General features: G+C 39.3%; 1 protein-coding gene across 1 annotated transcript in view; it reads right to left on the bottom strand.

Moving 5' to 3' along the window:
• Window positions 1-5,503: 5,503 nt before the first annotated feature.
• The window catches only part of KCNB2 (potassium voltage-gated channel subfamily B member 2), a 418,770-nt gene continuing 397,933 nt past the window's right edge, over window positions 5,504-26,340 (bottom strand). The window contains exon 3 of the mRNA XM_025394582.1: window positions 5,504-7,912. Within this exon, the coding sequence (XP_025250367.1) occupies window positions 5,759-7,912 (2,154 nt within the window). The 3' untranslated portion in view covers window positions 5,504-5,758. The remainder of the gene's footprint in view (window positions 7,913-26,340) is intronic.

Below are 26,340 nucleotides of genomic sequence, written 5' to 3'. Positions count from 1 at the left end.
AGCATACAGCCTAGGATTTAAAAAAATCAAACAGAACAGTTATGGAAGTATAAAAATGATCATTTTCAAAGTCATTTTTGGCTAGAATCCTATTCTGCTGAAGTGGGAAATGTCTTCATTCAAATACATTGTCACTAGATTTCGGACAGCTACTGCAATTTTAAGCATGGGTGTTTAGAAACCCTATGTGGTGGAAATTCAGATTCTAGATTAGAGAATGGAAAAAAATAACTTGAGTCTGAAGGAAAATAAAAGGGAGTTATAGACATTCTCCAACAACAAACTCAAATCTACTGTCATACTATTATTAGCTCACTATAATCCACTGGAATTGGATTTTACTTGGGAATATAACCTCTTAAATATGAAACCTCTGCTAGATTGTAAACTTGAGGGAATGAACTGTACCTAAGTTAATTTTGGGCACATAGGAGACCCTCAATACATAATTGTTGAATAAAACATTTTATCAACAGCAATCTGGAAATATCTGTCAGATGATAAGAAATAATTTCTTCAGGAGAGAAAGTAGAATTGGAATTATGGCCTGAATTCTAAATTTCCTATAAATAATAAGTATTTAGTCTAAATTTTATGCAAGTGCATGCCTATACCTAATATAAATTTCTCTGCTTAAAAACATATTTAAATTTCCTTACATTTTTCTTAGTCTTTCTTCTTTTTTTCTGTACTTATATCTTTGGCTGGCCTTGGGTGACCTTATTATTAAAGACAATCCCCCACTTCCCTTTATTTATATGTGTATTTACAGGTTAAAATCCTTTTAGACTTAACAAGGAAGAGATTATGGTAAATAAGGATTTATACAATTAAGTTAGGCTGTTTTAAAAAGGCAAGTAGAAGAAATGGTCATTGAAACCACTAAAGGATAGCATTTATGTCACTACGTCACAATAAATACTAAACTGAATAATATGAGGTGTTCACCAAGATTTTGGAGTTGGGACCTTTCCTCTTTCTTAGTAGGGATGGGCTTTCTTTTACTTTCTCTCTTTTTTTCTTCTTCTTTTTTGTTCTGTTTTGGGGGAGGGCAGTGCAGTGGCAGAATCCATATGGATCTAGAGAATAAATACCTTGAGTCAAACTAAGTAGTTTTTAAATATTGAATTTTAAAAATCTTTCATTTAGGAATTTAGAGGACTAAGCAATGATTAATGATAGATCCCTAAAATGTTGCCAATAGTTAATAGGAAGAAAAAGCATTAAAATGCTTTGCTTTTAATAATATAACCATCAAACACACTATTAAAACATAAACTTTTAAACAGACTTTTCCACTAGTATTAAATTTTGCTCTAGTGATTTGTTACAGACTATAATTAGCTATTTTGACAAGCAATATATCTAATAAAAATTTATTTTTCATTGTATCAGATAATAAGGAAAGACAACACATAACCTCACTCAGACGAACAATTTGTTATTTCAAGTGTGAAATCTAAACTGTGATTCTAAAATAATTACAGATTAGACTATGCCATCCATCTACTTTTTAGGAAAACAGTTCTTTGGAAAATCATTTCATTTGTTTCTGTTGTGTGCTTCCCTGGCTTGATAATTGAATGGTTTTTCCATCCTCAGAAAAGACATTTTTCAGTAACCCAAATCCTCAGCTTGGTTTTAAGTGGGCCAGGCAGTAAGCTCCATGAAGCCAGGGGTTGTATCCTAGCACCATACCGGGATGCTCAGCTAGTATTTGAATGAATGAACAGTGAAATGATTATCAAATTTAATTAGACAATATTTTTGAACTTAGAAGTATTTCTAAAGTTCTATTTGCTTTTGTTTCAGATTAAGTGTCTTCTGCCACCCTCTGCTTGATGAGTATGTCATGTGATATCATGAGCAATGAATTATTTAACCAAGGAATGTATATCTTACGGTCAAAATTCCAAATTGGGAAACATATATGCAAAAGATGGTCAATGCCAGTTCTCTCATGTTTTTACCATTTGGCATCATCTACTGTAGCTTTAAAGAAACTGTGTGACTATAAATACACCTCCAGTTTTATTTACATATTTTTGATATTGTTAGAAAAAAAAAAAATCAAGCCTAACTAAACATACTTTCCTGTAGTATATTGGAATGCCAGACTTGAAGCCAGATGACGTGGATGAGGCCAAGTTCTATTCACCAGGGACGGGTGTGAAATTGAGCAAAATGTATAACCCCGCTGGTCCTTTACTGAATATTCAAAAGGCTGTTGTGGGATAAGAAACTATAAGTACTCTGTATACATATGGCTTTTTTTTTCTATTCAAATTTCAAGAGAAAATAGTTGAATTGTTGACTCTCCTAGGCCAGTGTCTATAGGAGAGTGAGACTGTTTTGAGAAGAAATTAATGGGAAGACACTTGGCACATATTCTCCTTGTTACCAAATCTAGTTATATCAGGATAATACTTGATCAAATGCTTGCTTCAAAGCAGCTGGTTGTGTCACAGTAGAGAAATTTCTAGTAAAAATGTTTAGAGATGAATCAAGTCAATTCCAGGCACCCACTTAGCATATCATCCTTGTGTGTGTGGTCTGACTCAGGACACACGCTGATGCACCCATTTCTATCCTCGTAGGATTGGACTCAATCTTTGACCTCAAACAATATTGTGGCAATTTGTGCTGGTTGTTAAGAGAGTCAGAAGAATCAAATTAGATCAAATTAGCCATATGTGGAACTGAGTTATTTTGTAGTCATTCAGATAATTCTCACTTGTAACAAGGGGTGAGCGCTCTCAGCAGCAGAAACCTCCAGTGGCCCTCAGGGAACCAGTCTCTGTTCCTGCCATTCATGCAGTACATCTCAAACTGGGGATCTATTTTTCCAGGGGATACAAAAGATGTACTTAAAGTTATACAAGTATCCATTTTACTAGTTGGTAAATAATATAAAACATTATTTTAAAAATATTTAAACACATGGAATATATAAAATTATAAAGTAAAATGCAGCATTTACATGAATTTTTAGTGTAAAACATAAGACTTCAAAAGAACTCTGTGCCTGGGACATTCCCAGACCATTCCAGGCACACATGTTTATTCTCTGCGTTATGTGCAGTTCGTGGAAAAGGCTTAGGAAGTGCTACACAAGTGCATCCTGGGAGCCTTCAGTCCCCACACTGCCTCCTTGTGAAACACTGAAGTCAAAGATGTTTTTTAGAGGAGCATTTTCTTTTTTCCCTAGCTGAAGACTTTTGGCTCAGAGGAACTAAGAAAAATGGAAGGATATGCTTTCCATGGGTTGTACTAGAAAATTCTCTAAAACTTAAAAAAGTACCTTAGAATGAAGAGAAAAAAGATTTTGGGGAGGATGCTTCTAGGGAGGAATGTCTAGGATTATTTGACTAGGCAAGCTTTCTAATATTAAACATTCTGGAGCAGTGTTCTCAGCAGAGGGCCTAACAGACATAGGAAAGGTGGGCATCAGTCAACTCTTAGCGCATTAAGACAAGTCCACTTATACAGAAAGATGAATAAAAAGAGTTGAGATTCATTAATAAGAGACGTTTGAAAATAATTGCTTTATGAGGCTATGTAAATAAAATGATTTTCATAAATTATTTGCTATTCATCCAACAGCAGATATACCTGTTTGACCTTGAAAAACTATAGATAGAAAATTCAAACACTCTATTTACATAACTGATCAATATTTAGCTTTAGACACTGAAATAAGCATGAGTAATGTAAATATCAACGATTAATGACCATAAACTCTTAAAGGTTATGTTTTGAAACATGATACACTAAAATCACTAAGATGAAAATCACTAAGAAATTCTAAGCACAGTGAAAAAAGAAATGTTTAAAATTATTTTTAGCAGTAGGTCTGCTTGTGTTTCAACTAAGATCAAAACTTGTTTTCTTATCTGAGATATAATGACCAGATTCTGTTAATGAAGAAATGTTTTTCTTTAAAGTCTTAAATAAGAGTCTAAATATTTGGGCTATTTTTTCCTTTTAAAAATAAAATAAAATTTAGAATTTTTTCTTTAAACAATATATTGTGCTTGAAATTTGGCCCAGCATCTTCCTATTTCCCTGAATTGTACACACGCGCGCACACACACACACAGACGGGTACAAAGTGCTGAGGCAAAATCTGGACCTTCCTGGGAGACCAAGGAATCATATTAAAGTCTTATGGGACCTTGGAAACAATTTTGTCTTGATTTTTACTGGGGCAAAACTGAGACCAAGAGAAGTTGTACAGGCTTGCCTAGAATCACACATCTGGTGGTTGCAAATTTCGACCAGAGCCTCGATTCCTGTGAAGCAACGTGAATTAAGATGAGCTGGGTTCTAGCACAGACTTCACCAACAGGCAATCTCTGGTCAGTGCCTTCACTGCTCTGGATTTCACCGTTCCCAGTAAAAATCTCTGAAAGTCATTTTGAACAAAGAGAGTCCCAATCACCCCCTGAAAAGGTTGGAAATGCAAGGGGGTGTTTCTAGTTGCTGTAATTATAGGAGGGTGTGACTGCCATCTGTGCTCTGGGTTCTGTAATTCATATCCAGCAAAAGGAACAACTTCCTCCCACACATTGCGGTGTCCCCCAACCTCACATCCCATGTTGAGAAATATAGGGTGACCCGTTACCACGCCTGGGTTCTTTTCGTAGCAACTCATTTCCCAGCCAACTCTATGAGTGGCGGTGGCAATCTCACTTAAATGACTCTGCTTTTAGTTTGTCAGGTCACTTTTTGGAATTTCCATTTTGGCATATCTGTATTCTATTTTTAGAACTTTAGTTAGAAAAGGTTATGTTATATTGGATACAAGTGGAAAATACAGTCATCTTTAGGTGGCCAAAATGCATTTCTTAAAAGAACTAATTTCCAAATGTAGACTGCCATTAAAAACATTTAATTGTATGATATAACCTTTTAAATAATTTCAGGTTTTTAAAAAATGCATTCCTGTAATCGGGTGTGGCATGATATATAACTTATTGGCAAAATTTCAAATATTTTGATATCTGGTCATTAAATCTTGCCCATGTCTATGATTTATAAATGAACCACAAATGCCACAACTAAGCAGAAGCAAAAAAGTAAAATGCAGCCTATGAATTATATCACAAATAAATAAAAAATACTGTATTCCTTTAAACAAATGTACTTATAAGAGCTTTATAAGTCAAAGCAAGATATGCGAGATGGTTTAAGGAGAGGTTGCAATTTTGCAACAGGAAGTCTGTACAGCTCCTCCAGGCAGTAGCTGTGAAGGAAATACCTGTGTCTCAGAAACTTGTTTCCATGTGTTCATGACACTTTTGCATCCAGGCCCCATTATTTACAAAGTTATGCATTTTGCAAGCTCACAGTACCTTATTCCTCATAATTATGAATGCATGCAATGACATTTCATCCTTTCATATGAAAATTCTAAGCTTCATTGTAACATAAATGTTAAGACTTGAAAATCGGCCTACAATTTGAAATGAAAGGATCAAAAATGTCAGACATTGCAGAATACTGGTTCCTAATAGAGCTCTTTTTATTTGTTCACTGTTCTTCAGTCATTTTTGTTGGTTTGTTACAAAATTCAGTCTTGACTCTTTATTTAAACAGTATTTAAGCTAAACTGTTCATGCCATGCAAAAATAACATTTTATGCACTTTTTTTGGGGAGGGCTTCCCATTTTTTTAGTTCACAGGCATTATTAACCTCATTTTTAAGAAACAAGTTTTTTTTGTTTTTGTTTTTTTAATTTATTGCTTTTGTAACTAGTCACATGCTGGTTTCACGTGTGGGACAATAACCTGTGTCTCCTGGGTTGGAATGAATTTCTGGGGCAAACAAGTGGTTTTCCATCTTGCACCCTTCTTGACTGTCCTTTTTGACTTCACTCACAGCATGGTAAATGTCTTGCCTACAGTTGTGACCTGTGTCCTGCGGGGAGGAAGAGTCCACACTGCCCTCTTCTCTTAAAGGGTCTCTCCCATCACTAGGCTTATCTGCAAAGCAATTTGGGCTGGAGTCCCCCTGCTTCTCCTCCCTTGCCCCTGGGAGCTCTAAGAAGTCTTCGTCTTCACCAGTATCTATTTCAGTGAAGCTCCTCCTCTCTCTTGAAGAGAAAGGGAACAGTTTCTGCTTGGGAAACCTGGGAGACAGCCCTTTGGAAGGTCCCTGACAAGGTGCTGAAACCTCAGCACCCAGCAAGGGTCTGTCTCCCTGGGAGGGGGTTTCTTCTAAGAGGATGGTACTGATGTGCTGCGGGGTGGTGAACGAAAAGTCAGCTGCTGTGACTGGCAGTGGCCTGGCTGTGCTGGGTGGGGTCTGTGGTGCACTGCCTCTATTTTCCTTAAAGTTCACTTTGAGGGATCTGGACTTTAGTGGCTTGCTGCCTTTTAGAGAGCTCTTAGGACTGTCGGTGGCATTGTCAGACTGCAAAGGACTATGTAGCCCACATTGGGAGCCACTGGCATCGAGGTTCACAGTTATATCGACTGGGGCATACTCCAGCATGCCATCCCTGGCAGCAGGCCCTTTCTCTCTGGATAGAGTTAGAAACGGGGGGCCCCTAGCTCTTTGGTGCTCTTCTGTCCCTGGGAGGTCTGTTGGGAACTTCATCTGCAAGTGAGAGGCGGAGGGCGGCGGCAGGGGCGATCTCTCTGTCTCTGTGAAGTCAGTGGCACAGCTGGTGAAGCTGTCGATGCTGGAGGTGCTCTTCATGTCCACAATGACCTCGGTCTGTGCCACGGCCAGCTGCTCCTGTGGACACACCACTTCTTCCATTTCAATCTCTTCTTCATATGCAGATGGCCTCTCAGGCTTTTCTTGGCAGTCTGTGTTTGGGTGAGAATGAGGCTGTGTCTTGGTGATTTCATTGTACAGCATCTCCAGTTTCTGGGCACTCAGATGCTGTGGGCTGGAGGAAGACGTGTTGTTCAGCTGCTCGTGGGAGTCTTTTTGGCTAACCTCCTGGTACTTATTCTCGAAAGACTTGTTGGAGCTTGTTTCCGACAGAGCCTTCCTGGCCCACTTCCACCTGCTTGGCGACAGGTGATTATCGTCGGCGGAGTCCTTCGTGTTGGCGGACTCTCCGGCCTTCTCCACAGCCACATCTATCAGTTCCATACTTCGCGCGAAGGCATCTTTTAAGTTCATAGAAACGATGCTTCCATTCCTTTTGGCCCGCTCAAGAGCCTCCCTCCTTTTAATTGCTTTCTCTTGGCGTTTCTGCTCCTTGTAAAACTCAGAAAAATTGTTCACAATAATTGGGATAGGAAGGGCAATAACCAGAACCCCAGCAATACAGCACAGGCCTCCCACGATTTTCCCTAGTAATGTCTTAGGGTAAATGTCACCATAGCCGACAGTGGTCATGGTGATGGTGGCCCACCAAAATGATGCAGGGATACTGGTGAACTTGGTAGCATCTTCATCCTTCTCAGCAAAAAATACCAGGCTGGAAAATATCATTATCCCCATGGCCAGAAACAATATCAACAAGCCCAGTTCATTGTAACTCCGCCTAAGAGTGAAACCCAGAGACTGTAGGCCTGTCGAATGCCTGGCGAGTTTTAGGATCCTGAGGATGCGCATGATTCGGAAGATCTGGACCACGCGCCTCACGTTTTGGAACTGTAGCACGCTCTTGTTGGACTCCGTGAGAAAAATGGTGACATAGTACGGCAAGATGGCCAGCAAATCAATGACATTCAGTGGGCCTTTGAAGAACTTCCATTTATTTGGTGAGGATAAGAATCGCAAAAGGTACTCCATGGTAAACCACGCAATACACACAGCCTCCACATGTGCTAATTGGCGGTTGTCATTGAGTTGTCCAAATTCGTCCGTTTCCTGCAGCTCCGGCAGTGTGTTGAGAGACAAAGCAATAGTGGAAAGCACGATGAACAGGATAGACACGATGGCCAGGATCTGGAAAAGAGAAAAGTTCAAGTCAGCAAATCCTCTTAGTTGCTTAGGCAGCTAGGAGACAGATGGGGTGGTGATTCTTTTACTAATATGGAACGCTCCAAGTTCTTCCAAGAAGATTATAAGAAGGTAATTTTACAACTTAAAATTTCCTAACACAAATATTTCACTTAGAAGCCTAATGTACATTTAAATTCCATTCTCCCTCCACGCTCATTGTTCTTAGGAACATGTGTATAGGCATCCACCATTTGGATGAGGGCCACGTATGGCTGGAATAGTTTTTGCGGGGAGTAATTATCTTTCCTCTCTTAGTTATCTGTAATTTTTCTCTCTTAACCACCTGGTTTGTGCTTTGTTAAGGGAATTGTCTCACATGCCACATAAGCTAGACAGAATTGATGATCTCTAGGAATTTCATTCTACAATTAAAAATAAACTCAGACCGACACCTGGAGAGAGAACATGGCACTCAGTACAACAATGCTTCTTCTAAGAACGGATACTATTCACGTGGCAAGCACTGACATCAGAACCAAGTCAGTATGGCCTTTGTCCTCAGATGTGTGGACTTCTGGCCAGCATCATGTGGAAAAGGATATACACACTAACTTCAAAGAGTGCAGGAAGGTTTCATAAAGAAGAGTTTGAAGAACATCCCTGATGATTTCACTGCAGGGCTGACATTCCAGGTGGCATGATGTCAGACGTGGAAGAAAAGAGGAAGAGCTTAGAATGAAGTAAGGAGAGGACTAGTGACTGGGTTTTAGAGTCAGGCAATCTGAGCTCTGACCCTGGCTTTACCACTTATTGGGTGACCTTGGGCAAGTTATTTAACCTCTCTGTCTCAAAGTACAGATCTGTTGAATAAAGCCAACAATTATAGCTACTTCGCAGCTGTTATAAAAATTACGTGGCACACAGACATCACTAAATAAATGAAATAACCCAGAACTGCAGTCTGGAAGGACAAAGGCCAAGGACAGGTATGTGGAATATCTGTAAAGCCATACAGGACATAGACAGCCCAAGTGGGGATTTTCTCACCAAACCCCAGCGTTCTAGATGTATGGGGCAAGCAGAAGGATGAAGATTTGAGGGTAATGCAAAGGAAGTGCTTCTTTGCTTAGTTAAATTGTGTATTTAGCATACTCAATTTTTGGTGGAGAAGGAGACCTCTCTTACCTAGTTTAGGTCTGGCTTGGTTTCATCTGACCTTTGCCAGTGACCTTGGCAGGTGTCATTGGTTTCAGTTATCATATGTAGCTCTGGGAAACATATTCTGACAGTGACTGTTTCATTTAGAGATTGAACATCTAGTAAACATTTCAAAGGGCAGTGATTAGACAGTTTAATGCCACACAGCTCACTACACATTAGATTGTTAAAAAATTAGTTTACTCTCTAAATTTCTCCACTTCTGGGTTATTCTCCTTTCACTTCCTCCCTTCTCCTCTTTACGTTTTTTTTTTTTTTTTTTTTTTTGGGTGGGGGGCGGGGAGAGGGGGAAAGGTCTTGCTGTGTCATCCAGGCTGGAGTGCAGTGGTGCAGTCTCGGCTCACCGGCTCACTGCAACCTCTGCCTCCCAGGCTCAAGCGATCCTCTGGCCTTGACCTCAGCCACCTGAGTAGCTGGGACTACAGGTATGCACCACCACACTTGGCTAATTTTTTTTTGTATTTTTCGTAGAGACGGGGTTTCGCCCTGTTGCCCGGGCTGGTCTTGTGATCCACCTGCCTCAGCCTCCCAAAGTGCTGAGAGCCACTGTGCCTGGCCCCTTTACATCTTTCATTGTTTTCTTCTTCCTCTTCTTCCAACTTCCATCTTTCCTCCTTAAATTGCTATAAAGTGAAACAATAGTATAATGCATTTCAGAATGTGTTGCAGAGTAAATAAAGATTTACAGACCTTTAACTTAATTAGTATTTTATACTTTTTTTTTTTTCTTAGAACTAGGTTAAATACTTTCTACTTGAGAGTACTTCAGAATTTCCTTTAAAAATATGGATCAGTGAATCACAACAGAAAAATAAAGGTCCTCTTTAACTCCTCTAAGAGGCTGTGAAGGCTAAAGTTAGAAACTCCCTTGAGAAGATTTAGATAAATCCCTGGCTAATAGATTCAGATGGTTTTAAAGGCAAGTTGGGAATGCTCACCTTGAATGCCAACCCTCAGAGGCCAATGGCAGCGTAACATGTACCATATTCTGCCACTAAAATATTCCTGAAAAATCAGTGGTCAGATCCCATCCATTCCTGTGCTCTTATCATAATGAACCAAGGTATTTTTTGGGAGGTCACACTGTTGCTAATATATCTTTGGGCATTTTAAGTATTGGGCTTACTGCCATTCTTCTTGTACTGACAATCCATACTCTAGATTTTCCATATCTAATCTGTTCATTTGTAAATTTTGAATGCATTTTACTGATGTTTATCACTTCAAAGAGAGGAGAGAAGGAGAAATGCAAATGAATCCATTCTATTGTCTTCCACCTTTTGGCAAAGGATAAAGTGAAAGGTCCGAGGGTGCCTTCAGTCCTTGATTCCACAATCAGAGCTAGACTGTAGGTCACTTTACTTCTGCAGCTAATTTTGAGAAATCATGACGGAACACAGTAGAGTCCTGCTGTAGTCTATTGTCTAGTTGGCCACAGCTTAACAAATATGACCACTTCAACACTTGGAAATTTGGCATATGCGCAACAGGACTTAGGGCACATTCTTGAAGACAAATAGTTACTAAGGGAAAAACTAATCATTCAAGCCCTTAGCCGTTCCACATTCACGTTAAAGAGAACCATAGTTACTGAAGTGCATTATTATCTGTCTCATGTTGAAATTCAATTTGTCAAAACCCATTTGCTCTCAATTTAGAGGAAGGACTTATTTTAAACATCTTGTGAAGCTTGGAGCTCTCCCAGAAAGACATCACTTTAGACAAATGATTCAATAAATACCAAGGTGATGTGTTGGTGCAATGAGCCAAATGCAAGTTTATTGTGTTATTGTAGAGTTGTTTTTTTTTTTTAAACACAATAAATATAATAAATGTGAAATTTTGCTTTAAGCTTGAGGATGCAGTTCAAAACATGAATATTTACTTTATAGCAAGCTCTTGTAGCACTTATGTGGCAGGCCAGGTCTCACTAACGCAGGTCTCCATAACAACTGTTTGAGCACTGACTGAGTGGTTAAGTTACATACTAAAAGCTGAAAGAGCCAATGCCCTTATATAAAGGCTGGAGTGTAACAAAAGCCCACCAAGAGTTTTGCCCAGGCCTTTCCTGGACCTTGAAGCATGACAAGATAATGAAGGAAGTCTTAACAGGACCTGTCTAGGATTAAAGAAGTTTTATTGGGGGTCTAAAGGAAACTCCCTAGGCCTCCACAAACAAGTTTTTTGGGGGTCTGAAGGAACTCCCCAGACTTCTGTGATTTAGCAGGAGACAAGGGTAACCACCCCAGCACCTGGACCCATTCAGATTAGGTAAATTTACTGAGGCTCCTGAGGAAGGTCTTCAGGACTCAGGCCTTTGTTATAGATTAAAAGAAGTCAATCACTTTTGTCTTCAGATGAATGCACACTTACATATAGATATATAGCTTAGAATGTATATAAGCTCTGGAAAACTTTGTAATTTTGAGTTGGTCTGGAGATAATTTCCAGGCCTTCTCCCTGGTTACAGAAATAAACTCCCTCCTTTCTCAATTCCTCTGCATTTCATTATTGGGCCATGAGAATAAGCAGCCTGACCCTTGGTTTGGTCCAGGAACACTTAGGTATTGCTTAGCTTACCACAACCATTCACAAGTTAGAATCTCACTGTCTCAGGTGTTTTTTTGTTTGCTTGTTTTTGAGACAGTGTCTGGCTCTCTTGCCCAGGCTGGAGTGCAGTGGCACGATCTTGGCTCACTGCAACCTCCACCTCCCAGGCACAAGCGATTCTGGTGCCTCAGCCTCCCAAGTAGCTGGGAATACAGGTGTGTGCCACCATGCCCAGCTAATTTTTGTATTTTTAGTAGAGACAGGGTTTCACCATGTTGGCCAGGCTGGTCTCAAATGCCTGGCCTCAAGTTGATCCACCCACCTTGGCCTCTCAAAGTGGTGAGATTACAGGCATAAATCACCATGCCCCACCTGCCTCAGGTTTTTAATCTCTTTCACCTCCAACAACTGACCTCTAGAGCTGGCAGGAGTGAACTATTTCAGCTCTAGCAAACAGAATTATGTGTGCATATGGCCAGGGAAGTGGAGATTCCAAACAATTAACTGCGTGATGTTGGTTAAACCCTTTGGAAATTTGGATTAGGTCATCTGCAAGGTCACTTAACCTCCAACATTTGGTGATTCTCTGTCTAAACCAAAACATTTCACTAATTCCAGTCATGTCTGTCAACCAAACCCAGGACAAGTCACAACTGATGCTGTCATTTTAGTTGAATGTCCAAAGTAAAATTTTGTTACATAATGAGCAAAACATTCAAAAGAGAAGACTGAAAAACATTGTGCTGTGTATGTTCTAAGCATTTAGTTACTGGGAATAGACATTCTTTCTGGATACAACCTTTTTTTCCCCCTTGAATCACTTGGATGATTACGTGATTTCTTCGCTTAGACACAGACATTTGCAGGATCACAGGGAGTTCAGAAGAGGGCTCCCAGCACTCGCATTAGTAGGTACCAACATTGGCTGTATTGATTTCTGTTTGTGGGAGGAAGTAAAGCAGCCAGAGACCTGCCTCAATTGAACCAGCTTGTTGATTTTAGTCCTTTGAAGATAATGGATGTTTTGTGGTGGAAAGAAGCACAGGACCAGCAATTCAAACACATGGTTCTACCTCCGCTTGCTGCATGCACAAGCCAGGTCCCTCTCTGAGCTTCAGTTCTCTCATCTGCAAAATGAGGTGCCTCATACTTGCCTCGGTTGCCTCAGAGGGTTATTAAGGCTCAAACTGGATCATGTGCATGAAAGCATCCTGCCAAGTGCAGAATGTGATAAGTGTAAGAGATGCTGGAGATATGTTTGGAAAATGCCTTTAGCCAGCATTGGGAAAGAATAAAAAAAAACAACTGTTTATCTCCCAGTTAAATACAATTCCAGAACTATTTAGTGCTCATTTTTAACACTTTCAAACACATTCACCTAAGCAATGGTTTGCATGACAAACCTAGACAATTGAATCTTTTTTTCCTTAGGACTAAACTATCTAGTTTGCAGTGTTTATTAAAGAGTTAAGCTGAGGTTTCTCCAGGTGAACTTGACCTGTCTCATGTCTTAAAATATGTTTTTTATAAAACTGTATATGTGTGTGTGTGTGTGTGTGTGTGTGTGTGTGTGTTCCATGTAATCAAACGTAAAGCCCCACAGGAAGGTAATAAAAGATCAAAAAATGTAAACTTAAGAATGCTGTATATTCCATTTAATAAATATATATTTGCAAGCATAATTTGTTAAACTACCACATACACATCTTAGATATGTGGAGATCTAGAATAAAATAAAAAAGTGGAGGTGGCTCATGCCTGTAATCCCAGCACTTTGGGAGGTCAAGGTGCACAGATCACTTGAAGTGAGGAGTTCAAGACCAGCCTGGCCAACATGGTGAAACCTTGTCTCTATCAAAAAATAAAAAAAAATTAGGTGTGGTTGCGTGTGCCTGTAGTCCCAGCTACTTGGGAGGCTGAAGCATGAGAATCACTTGAACCCAGCGGATGGAGATTGTAGTGAGCTGAGATTGCATCACTGCACTCCAGCCTGGGTGACAGAGGAAGACTGTCTCAAAAAAAAAAAAAAAAAAAAAAAAAAAAAAAGAAAACGAAAAAGAAAGTGAACAGAAGTCCTCACTTTTCTCCTTATCAGTTTTCTAGCTCTTTGAAAAGATAATTCATGAAAACCTGAGGGAGAAAAAACAGATTTCGAATACTTGGAGTGTTTTGAATTTTTACACCAGAGTATTTATGGCTCTATTCAGATTCTATAACACTCTTCTTTTTCCTGTTAGAAAAGTGTTTTCTTTGGTCTCAGGATAATGCTAATCATAAATCTTTTTTTGAGAGGGAGGCCTTAAAGGATTCATGGAGGTTTCTACACAGAAAAGGGATAAAGGACATTACAGACTGAGGAAAACGGTGGGCAAAGGCTTTGAAGCCCAAAAGATGATGGTTTGCTCAAAAAATTCCAAGTACTTTTGCGTGGCTGGGGGCATCCATAAAGAGGCATGACACATAGGGGTTTGTGATTATTTCAGGACTGCTGCATATAAGGGTATAGGCTATAAACTGGTCAATTCCAGAAAGAACCCATCAAGAGATTATAATGTGAATGATGCCTCCACCTTTTGTGCAGTGCACAACTTGCACAACCAGTTGTGAGAGCCTTGATTTCAGAGAAGTGAGTAGTGTGGTGTGGTTGAATGCAGGTGGAGGCACAGAAAAGAGTAGGGGGCTGGTGTGGTGGCTCACACCTGTAATCCCAGCACTTTGGGAGGCCAAGGCTGGTGGGTCATCTGTGGTCAGGGGTTCAAGACCAGCCTGACCAACACAGTGAAACCCTGTCTCTACTAAAAATAAAAAAATTAGCCAGGCATCGTAGCATGTGCCTGTAATTCCAAGTACTCAGGAGGCTGAGGCAGGAGAATCGCTTGAACCTGGGAGGTGGAGGTTGTAGTGAGCCAAGATCACACCACTGTACTCCAGCCTGAGTGACACAGAAAGATTCCATCTCAAAAGGAAAAAAAGAAAGAAAGAAAAGAGAAGAGTGGGGGTGAGACATTTCTGGGGAATTGGATGATGGACAAATTCTGAAGGGCACTCGGTGTAGTGATAAACAGTTTGATGGGCTTCCTTCTATAGACCAGTTTTCCTCAAGGTATGGTCCCCAGAACAACAGCATCAGGGCAGCAGCACTGGCTTTATGTGGTACCTTGCTGGAAAGGCTAACTCTTTAGCCCTCCATGCCTTCTGGATCAGAAACTCCAGGGAAAGTCACAGCCATTTGTGTTTTAACAAGTTCTCCACGTGATTCTGATGCTTGCCAAAGCTTGAGGACGTTGCTGTAAGGAGTAAAAGCCATTCAAGGAATTCAGGCAAGGCAAAGATGTGCTCAGATTTGCATTTCACAAACATTAATGACTGCAATGATACGACTGATGTGGTGGGCAGGGTGCAGCTGAAGATAAGACAATAAATTTTTAATGCAATGGCAGCAGCAAAGGGAAAGAAGGGGATACACTATACAAATATATATGAAGTAGAATCTCAACGCTGCTTGCTATGGAGCTAGAAGGATCTAGGACTTCTCATGTTTATGATAAAATTTACCAGGAAGATTGAGTAGCTCCAACAAATCTCCACTATTATCTTATAGAGGTAGAAAAAGTGATCCTTGACTTAAATCATCTTTCCCAATAATATTTCCTTATGTTAAGAGAAGCTAATGGATGCTGGGTTTAATATCTAAGCGACGGCATGATCTGTGCAGCAAACCACCATGGCGTACGTTTACCTATGTAACAAATATGCATATCCTACACATGTACCCCTGAACTTAAAATAAAAGTTGGATATAAAAAAAAGAAATGATAAAATGAAAATAATAAGTGTGAACACATTTTAACTAGATTTTATAAGTTGAGAGCAAGATAAATAAAGTTTGTGTGTTCTGGAAAAAATATTTCCTCATGTTAAAGAGTATTCTAATAAGAGCTTTAGGCTATGAAATTTCTCTTAGAGTTAAACATTTCTTTCTCTCTCTTTTTCCTTCAACATTTATTTTAAGTTGTTGGTTACATGTGCAAGATGTGCAGATTTGTTACATAGGTAAACGTGGTTTGCTGCACAGATCACCCATCACCTAGGTATTAAGCCCAGCATCGCTTAGCTATTCTTCCTGATTCTCTCCCTCCTCCAACCCCCAGCCCTGACAGGCCCCAATGTGTGTTGTTCCTTGCAATGTGTCCATGTGTTCTCATCGTTCAGCTCCTACTCATAAGCGAGAACATGCGGTGTTTGGTTTTTTGTTCTGGAGTTACTTTGCTGAGGATAACGGCTTCCAGCTCCATCCATGTCCCTGCAAAGGACATGATCTCATTCCTTTTTATGGCTGCGTAGTATTTCATGGTGCATATGTACCACATTTTCTTTATCCAGTCTATCATCATTGATGGGCATTTGGGTTGATTCCATGTCTATGCTATTGTGAATAGTGCTGCAATGAACACACTTGTGCATGTATTTTTACAATAGAATGATTTATATTACTTTGCGTATAAGCCCCGTAATGGGATTACTGGGTCAAATAGTATTTCTGCTTTTAGATCTTTGAGGAATCACCACACTGCCTTCCACAATGGTTGAACTAATTTACATGCCCACCAACAGTGTAAAAGCATTCCTTTTTCTCCACAATTTCACCAGCTTGGTTTCTCATTGTGGTTTTGATTTGCATTTCTTTAATGATCAGTGACGTTGACCTTTTTCTCCATATGTTTAAACATTCCTCTTTTAAACAACAGTTCATTGGTACATGAGAAAATGATGAGAGAAATACTATATTATTTGCCAGACCTTTCTTCTTTTATAAAATTTTATCTTAAGTGTACATTCTGAAAGCACACAGGGAGAAGACCAGTTTAAGGATCCATTTATACTAGCTGTTCCCTGAAAGCACACTCATTTGTTGAATTATTTCTCTGCCACTCCAACTTCCAATTTCTGCAAGGAAGTCTTCTAAATTTCCAGAATTAAAGTGCCATTAAAAACTGGCTTTGTTCCTTGGACACCTAGTCGGCTTCATCATCTCATCTATCACCATTAACAGAGAATTGCAGGGATTTATTTCCACCATTATCCCCATATCTAAAGACCATGTCCCAGCAGCTTGAAAGAAAGTAAAAACAAAAGCCATAATGCAATCATTTTTCCTTTTAATGAATCTCTGCAGTAAACCTCTTTTGAAAAGTACTTTTGGGGTCAGCGTCATTAAGACCACATTACACAATGCCAGAAAATAGAAGATATGGAGGGTCATGCTGAAATGGAGTGGCTCTGCCAAGGGAAAGTCAGATGGGAGCCAAATCCAGCCGTATCTGCAGAGAGCTTGTGTGATCCACTTTACATCTGCTATTACGGGAGGCTGCTATGCATTCCAGGGCCCTGTGAACAGTAGTGTCTTACTGAATCTTCTGTTGCAAGCATGACAGGTGTTCTTCCTGTCATGAAGCTAAGCATCACAGACAAGGGCCTTTCACTGAGTCTTATTTAGCCTGTTTGGGCGGCAACTACCAAGGACTCATAATTTGAATGGGCCCAAGCACTTCTGTATTTATTAGAGACTGAGGAAGTGTTTATTGGGCAGAGAAGCCCTGTTTTTTATAGCTGTCTGATGTGGACATTTTCTGCAATCACACAGACACATTCTATGATCTGCTGCAGGGTTCTGCTATGAGGGCTACATAAGACCTTGCCATTCAAAATGTGGTTCTTCAATCTTAGCATCACCTGGGAACAGATTAGAAATGCAGAATCTCAGGCCCCACCCCAGGCCCACTGAATCAGAATCTGCATTTTAGCAAGATTCTCAAATGATTCATATGTGCATCTAATTTGAGAGGCACTGGCCTCAGACATAAATGCATGCCACTTTAAAAAAATCAGAATTGGAGGCTCTCCCATACAATTTTAACCAGTGGATCTCAGTTCTGGGGTCAGGAGTGGATTTTCATGGGCTATGGAGCTTTTCAACACTGTTTAGAGGTTCTGGGATGGATGGATGTAGTTAGCTAGAAAAAACCTTGGAGGTGAGGCTGAAGTGGTCTCTAATTCCACCCTGACCTCCTTTCCCAGCCTGTGCTTGACAGCCATTGCTTGAAACACTTTCACATAACACAATTCAATTTGGTAGTTGAAAGAATGCTGGATTTTGAGTCAGATGACTTGACCCTCATCCTGGTTCTGTATTACTGAATTAACTGCATGACCTGAGTCAAAACACAGAGCCTGTTCCTTCATCCATAGACTGGTGCTAATCATGACAATTATGTTTACATTAGTAGGGTGTAGTGTTGAAATTATATAATGCATGTGAAGATGTTTTGGAAGTTAGACATTTCTGTATAAATGCCAATTTTTAATGATAATTAACTCCATTTTAAAAATAAATGAACTAAAGATTTTGGGCAGAATTATTAACTACTATATAATGTTAGGGGTAGAAGAACTTTATCCTTATTACGTCCTGTTTGACATTAGTGCCTCCTTTCTTATGTAATTGCCAGTTAGCCCATTTCTGTGCATGTTGCTGACTGATTTCAATAAGTTTGGTAGAGATAAATATATAGTCTGTAAACCAAAAATAAGATTCTAAGCCCCCCAACCAATTGAATGAACCACCCCCCACTCCTTGACCAAGGGCATTCTAAATTAACCTGAAAAACTATTTCAGGCCATGATGGGAAGTGGGGGTCGGACATGCCTCATTATGTGCTTTACCCTTTGGAATTCAGGGACAGCTGACCAGCATATAACATTAAAGTGGAGACCTTAAGACTGACAAAGCAGACTCTGTAGCAATAAGATACCAACATGACAGATAGCAGGCCCTAAAATAAATCTAAGTATTTTACCCCACAATATATTTCTTTTACATATTTTGAAATGGCCCTACAAAGCTGTCTTTTGTGGGGGAAAAATCTGCATTCTGTAGAGAATTCCTTTCCATTTCCAGGTCTCCCTCACAAACCCCTTATCTAGGAGAGAATTAACTAAGAGTCAGGTACCTTTTTAACTCTGATAAGAAACACTATCTATTCTTTCTGAAGCCTTCTACCTGAAGGCTTCATCTGCATAACAAAAACCTTCCTCTCCACAAACCTTTATCTTAACCTAGACAGTCCCTTCTATTGATTCCAGGTTTTTAGACCAACTGTTTCAACCAATTGGCAATCAGGAAACCTTTGAATCCAGCTATGACCTGGAAGCTCCCCCCATCCCCCAACACCCACTGCCTGAGTTGTCCTGCCTTTCCAGACAAAACCAATGTACATCTTACATATATTGTTTGATTCAAGTCTTATGTCTCCCTAAAACATATGAAACCAAGCTGTAGCCCAACCACCTTGGGCACGCATTATCAGGACCTCCTGAGGCTGTGCCATGTCCTTAACCTTGACAAAAATAAGCTTCTAAATTGATTGAGACCTGTTTCAGATCCCGTCTGATTTACAGATCCCTTTGGGAAATCAGCATACTGGGTTGAATAGTGTAATGGTCTGAATGCTTATGTCCCTCCAAAGTTCATGTATTGAGACTTAATCTACAATGAAATAATATTAAGAGGTGGGGCTTTTTGGGAAGTGATTGAGACAGAGAGGGTCTACTCTCATGAATGGAATTCGTGCCCTCATAACAGAGGCTGAAGAGAGTATGTCTGTCTTTTCCACCATGTGAGGACACATCAATGATGCCCCATCTTTGAAGCAAAAAGTGAGCCCTTACCAGATACTGAATCTGCTGCTGTATTCATCATAGAATTTCCAGCCTTCAGAACTGAGAAATTAATTTCCATTGTTTATAAATTACACAGTCTAAGGTATTTTGTTATAGCAGCAGGAATGGACTAAGGCAAATAGTATCTTCCCAGAATTCTTGTACATCCAAAAGCTCAGAATGTGATCTTATTTGGAAACAGGGTCTTTGCAGATGTCATTAGTTATGACAAGGTCATATTCAATTAGGATGGGCCCTAAATCCAATGACCAGTGTCCTTATAAGAAGGCCATGAGAGATATAGAGAGGCCCACAGATGGCAGATAGCTATGTAACAACAGAGGCAGAGGTTGGAGTGGTATCCAGGACTGTCAGCAACCACCAAAATCTAGAAAGAGACAAAGAAGGATTACTTTCTAGCATATTCAGAAGAAGCACAGCTCTGTCCATACCTTGGTTTTATACTTCTAGCTTCCAGAACTGTGAGAGAGTACCTTTCTTAGCCCGAGGAAATGAATATGGCCAGGTTATATTATTCAGTGAGAAGATCCAGACTTTAATGAGAGATAGAGCTAAGAACACTCACAGAGCCGTTTCATACATTCCTTTCAAAAGTAAATCTAATGTCATTTGAAAAGGACAGTAAAGTCATAGGGGTTTGGAACCTTAGTCAGCAGGAAAACCATTTAATTTGGAGAAACTAAGTTGTATTTACTGCTGGAAGTATCCATAGTTACGATTTGTTAAATAGGTAATTAACACCTGCATTCTAAATAGCAGCCCAGGACAAGTTAGAACGTGTGGTCCGAGAAGCTGTAAAAACCACTCACACCAGTGGGATGTGGGAGAAATATAAATAAGGAAATACTACAAAATAACAGATTAAAACAGTTAGGTTAGCAACACGAAATTTCTCTGTTGTTAGGAAATTTAAAAACCAGTTTTTAAAACACTTCCTCTAGTGGTGGTTTGTAGGTTAAAGGTGCTGAGGACTTCTCATCCTGTTGTCTAGATAAACCCATGGTTACATACGAAGCACCAGTAAGTTTAACTATGTACTGTAACTCATCTCTCTGCTGTTCAGCTCCGAGTCAAAGCAGGTCCTGCAGAAACGTGGTGGTAGTTACCTATGCGTGGCTCATCAGAACAGCATTTTTTCACATTGTGGGTAGCAATCCATTGGTGGATTATAAATCAATTTCATAGTCATAATCAGCATTTTTTAAAAAATGTAGAATAGAGCAGATGAGAGTAGAAAACAAAATATAAGAAAGGGTAAACAGTGTTTTGTAAAATGTTTGTTGATGTTTGCATATGTATACTAAGCCATATTCCTACCCCAAATGATGATAATAATAGTATTATATCAAATTATAATAATTATTACACTTTGATGATTCATATGAAGGTAACATGATCCCAATGTTTCTCAAGCTGAACTTTGGATAATTTCACTCAATAAGAGACAAGGTAGGTTACCTTCCGCACTCTGCAAAAAGGGACAGAACTCTTGCTCTTTTGACATAACTTTAGCTTAGGACTTCTACAAATTATCTACCTGTTATACCCCTGTGTATACCTTATCTACAACTTATTTATATGTGTATAGTTTCAGTGTTATGGTCCTATTGGTCCTTTCTTAGTTCTAACATTTGTATTTCTGATCTTTTGTTTACTGCTTTTGTATTCTGTTGCTATTTGGGTTTTAAATAAAGTAGTTTACTTCATAATATTTCCTAGGGAATAAGTTGGGTTGATACATTTTCATTAATCACTAGCAAAGCTACTTAGTACTTAAATCTTCATCATAAGAAAATGCCATATATTAGATTACACCCGGTCTTTAGTGCTATAGTAGGACAGTATTTTTGTTATTACTTTATTTTTTGAGACAGCGTCTGGCTCTGTTACCCAGGCTGGAGTGTGGTGGCATAATGAAGGGTCACTGAGACTTCCACCTTCTGGGCTCAAGCCGTCCTCCCACCTCAGCCTCAGCATCCTGAGTAGCTGGGACTACAGGTGCACACCACCATGACCAGCATATATATATATATATATGTATGTATGTTTATGTTTTGTAGAGGGGGGGTTTTGCCATGTTGCCCAGGCTGGTCTCAAACTCCTGGGCTCAAGTAATCTGCCTGCCTTGACCTCCCAAAGTTCTGGGATTATAGGCACAAGTCACTGTGCCTGGCTAGGACATTATTTTAAACTTCTGATGAAATCCTTCAATATTTAAGAAAAGTTAACATTATTGATAGACTATTGATTGATATTGGTTTCTAAATATGTGGGTTTTTCGGTTATATGATTTGTCTCAAAATAAGCAAAGAGACCCAATTTTTGATTAGGTAAATATTTATTCATCTTACATGACTTGAGATCTAGTGATCTTACATGACTTAAGTTATATATAACTTAAGTAGTTAATTTTAAAATAATTGATTCAATAGTTTTAAACTATAATATTAGCTTATAGGTCACATTTTGGATTCAAATCTCAGTTCTGTCGCACACCTGGCTATGAGGAATCTACTCTTCAGGTAATAGAGGTGACAGCATTGAGATTAGAGCTTAAATATATCTAGTACCTAGTAAGTGCTTTTAAATAGTGGCTAACACTGCATGTATTCAACAAATAGTATTCATAGATGAAGACATATGTCTGCAATAATATTTGATTATCAAAGCAAAATTTAACCACCAAGATATTTAGTCTACAGATAAAAATAGACCGAGTATATTATGACAAATGTCCAGATAATTTTCACATATAGCCTAAACATTTTCATGTTTAAATTTCTTACTTCTTATGTAGAAGTTTAAAATATTTCTGTAATTTCAAGCTAGGGATCCTCACTTGGTCGAATGCAATCAGTTTGTCAGTGGTAGACCTACATATGGTCAATCTATCACAGCCTGTGGCCACACCTTATTTCCTGTAGTCTGTCAAATATTCATCAGCTGCAAAGGGGAGGTGGCAGGTCACGTCTGAAGGCTACCACACATATCTTCTCTTCTGATGATGGAAAAAACAGTGGTTGTTCAGAAGCCTATCTTTTGTGTGGTACACAACTATTTTGAATCAGTCCCAGTTTAAAAACTACCCATTCCCCCCACCCTCCCAAAAGTCTTTCTTAATCTCCACAGGCAGAATCACTTCCTTCTGTGGTTTTCAGGAGCCTAGGGGTTCTTTGGATGTGCCTTGTGGGGCCACTGCTGAGAGAAGACTTAGTGGACAAGGCTATGGGAACTCCACTTTGGCCATGAACCAGGTGGAGCTGTTCCTGCGTATAGTGCTGAAGATGCTTAAATATGTAGAGAAGTGAAAAATTCTCACAGAAACACTTTAATGCTATGGTGTAACATATGCATGCATATAAATACATGCGTTTACATATATAAACAGATGTATATCTCCTTTGGAGATGATAATACTGATAAATATTGCTAGCTGTGCTTGAAGATATGGTGGAAAAGACCTGTGGGTGCCCAAAAGCCCTTTCCATTCTATTTACTCACAAATAGATGGTATTTTATTTGTGGCCACAGCTGTTGTTTGCAGAGTTGGTCACTGAGCACAGTGTTGTCTTTCAGACTTGTAGGTTTTCTAAATGCTAGGCTAGTTTTTTGTGTGCTAGGAATCTAAAATTTGACCTCCTAAAACAGGCAGAGGGAATGACTAAACACATTATATTACGATAGCACATCAAACTGCAACCCAGTGAGTCCTGGCTGCTGCTGGCCAGCTGCACCACATTAAATGGCCTGTAGGAGGCTGAAAGCTTTGTGCACCAGGAGAGACTGAATCATCGATTTTCTCCTACTATTGGAGTAATATTTAATGCTTTTGAATCATTTATATAAACATAACACAATATACAAAATGCATTTTGCCACATTATTTATAAACTAGTTTGGAATTCCTTAAAAAGGGGAATTTTGGAATTTTTCCAGGTCTGAGTACTTATCTTAAATGCTTATTGAATATATGTTATTTCCATCAAATTTTTATTTATGCAAATGCAATCCAACAAATACTATCTGTAACCCTTAGGCTTTCTTTATCTTATTTTCTAAGACATTAAGCTAAGTGAAACAAATTCTAAGCTTTCTACATAAATAAAGGAGTTAACATAATAATAATAAAAAATATGCCTGGTGTCATTCTCACAACCCTATTCTCTCATTGCTTAAATAGTGTTTGCTTCTGAGAGTCTAAGTAGACAAAAGAACAGAGCACAGACAGATGATGACTTAGCAGTGCTACAGAAGACACAACTTTTATGCTGCTTGATCTTTTTGCTTTAAAGTTCTCATCCTAATGATGTGGTTGGGAGATTGTCAGGTACCACAGATTTGGCAGATAAATAAAGAACACCAAAATTCACAATAGGAATAGGCTGAAAGGAACTAATTTTCTCTCTGTAAAACCATGACTAGGTAGGTTGAAAATGAGAATATAATTGCCTGTTTGCATATTGGCATTCCTGGTCAGCCTGGGAAACACTGTGGGACAAGTTTTATTTACCTTGGATACCCTTCAGCCTACTTACCCTTCTCTCTACACCTTTCACGCCTCGTTGGGTCCTTTCTCTTCCCTGTGCAAATATCTGCCCAGGCAACCATTGCCTTCACCTCCTGTTCTACCAACCTGATATCACTATGAGAGTCAGATTATATCTTGACTCATCAGTAGAATTCCATCATCATCAGTAGAATTTTAGGCAATGGAGGTATTTTTTGATTAGTGGGGGCTTTTAAATTATACCACAAAACATTCACCTGTTATACCTAGTTGTAAAGCTGATATTACTGGAAAAATATATTTTGGTATAAGGGACCAGCATTCTTTTAAAAATTTACCACTTAAATTATATATAACCATCTTTTTCCTTTCCCAATTTCAACACCATTGACAGAATAAAAATTCTCTTTGAACTGAAACCAAAATACTTGGCTTTATTCATGTCACATACAATTGCCAGTTAAGAATAGTTTAAATGGAGTTGATTTATTGACTAGGTCTCAGGCTTTTAACTCTGGAATTTTTTCTAATTTTCAATAAAATAACCATATTTTCATTTAAGAACAGCATAAATTCTCTATTATTCATATTGTCTCTTTTTGCCTTTTTAAAAAATCTGAACATTATAATAAGGGTGATATCTCACATATTAATTATTACTTTTAGTCAACTAATTATAGTATTTACTCTCTCATTCCACTGGAAGTTTATTTGGTGCTAAATTCAACCTTTTAATCCTTGTTTCTCTTTGCTGTACATGAGTTTATTTTATTTTGATTTATTCACTCTTTAAATCATTTCTCAACTTCAGTACTCATCGAAAAAGCTTTACAAGGACATTATTTCCTTCTCAGATTAATGATTTACTGCTGTTTATGTCTAGAAACTGATAGGGACAGAAGGCAAGGAAATTCTGGGCAGAAGAGGGTGGGTCTTCTGTGAGGGACCCTCAAACCCAAAAGCCTGATACTGTGGCCCAAAATGATAAATTATATCTCTGTTTTCCAGCTCGAATGTTGTCTTTTCTAAAACCACCCATGGCCTGCCCCACCCCCAGTCCTATGCCCATAAAAACCCCAGGCTCAGGTGACAGAGAGAGGAGAAGCAGCTGGACATTGGAGACTAAGGTTGGACATTGGAGAGAAGCAGCTTGACTTCAGAGGGACAACCTGATGATGTAGCTTTAGAAAGAAGTCTGGCTGGGGACAGCCAAACTTCATGGGAAGAACACCTCCAGCTCTGTCCGCTTTCTAGCTTCCCTTCCTGCTGAGAGCCACTATCATTAGCAATAAAATTCCCCATATTTACCATCTTCAACTCCTTCATGAGACCTCATTCCTCCTGGATGCCAGATAAGAACTCAGGTGCCAGGAGTGCAGATGGCAAAAGTCTGGCACAGTAAACCTATACTGAGCTATTAATACTTAAGCTGTCCACAGACAGCAAAGTTAAAACAGCACTGTAGCACTCCTTCTGGGGTTTCAGGGGTTGCAGACACCACCCTCAGATGCTGCTGTGGGGCCCCCATGGAGTTTTGCTCCTGCTGGTGCCTAAAAGCTCTCACCTTGGCTCCTGCACACTCTCACCTGTGGTCCCCCTCCCGTGAGGGGTGGAACACAGCAGGATCAAGCAAGTGGAGTCTGCTCGTGCCACTAACGAAGTGGCTGGCTAGTTCCAGCACCTGTGCATCCCAGTCCTGCCCATGAAGGGGTCAGGGAAATATCCTGCCTCAAAATCTCCTTTATAATCTTTTATATTTAACCAACCTTTTCCAAAAGCATGTGGGAGTAAAAGTGATTTAAAATTAACCCATAATATAAACAAGTTAATATCATATTTTGCACAAGGTATCAGTGAGCTCCCAAGATCTCCTGGATCCTCTCCATGGGTCTCCTGGCTTAGAAATAGTCTCCTGAGACCAGTTCCACATTTCCAAATTCTTCTGTGATATTTTCACTTACAAATCAATTGGTTCCTCTAGCCTTACAAATAGTTGAAAAAGGAAACTCATGATGATGCTCTCTACTCTACCTTCCTGCAAAGAATCCTTTCAGATTTTTCTATTTCTATTAAAAGTACTGCCTTTATTTCATTTTTCCACTTGGAAATTAAAGTTTTCCCCCCCGTTCTAATATTCTATGTCTGTATCTATGTTTATGTACAACTCTTCTTTCATAAGCTCTATATTGAAGTCCCTAAATTCAATTCACTCATCCTTTACACCCTTCCCCTTCCCATGTTAATTAAGAAAGTTAACTTCTCATTCCCAAACAACAGGATTAGCCTTCTAACTGGTTCAACTGCCTCCAGACTTGCTTGTTTTCTTTTTGGGGATAGAATGGATGTGGAGGAAGAGGGAATTCAAAAAGTGAAGGGTGCTTCCCATTGTCCTTATCTGTTTCATTCTCCCTGCAGC

The sequence above is a fragment of the Theropithecus gelada genome, chromosome 8 (assembly GCF_003255815.1).
Source record: "Theropithecus gelada isolate Dixy chromosome 8, Tgel_1.0, whole genome shotgun sequence".
NCBI classification, from domain to species: Eukaryota; Metazoa; Chordata; class Mammalia; order Primates; family Cercopithecidae; genus Theropithecus; species Theropithecus gelada.
The sequence above is the reverse complement of the archived record's forward strand: the minus strand, read 5'-3'. Positions and strand labels throughout refer to the sequence as shown.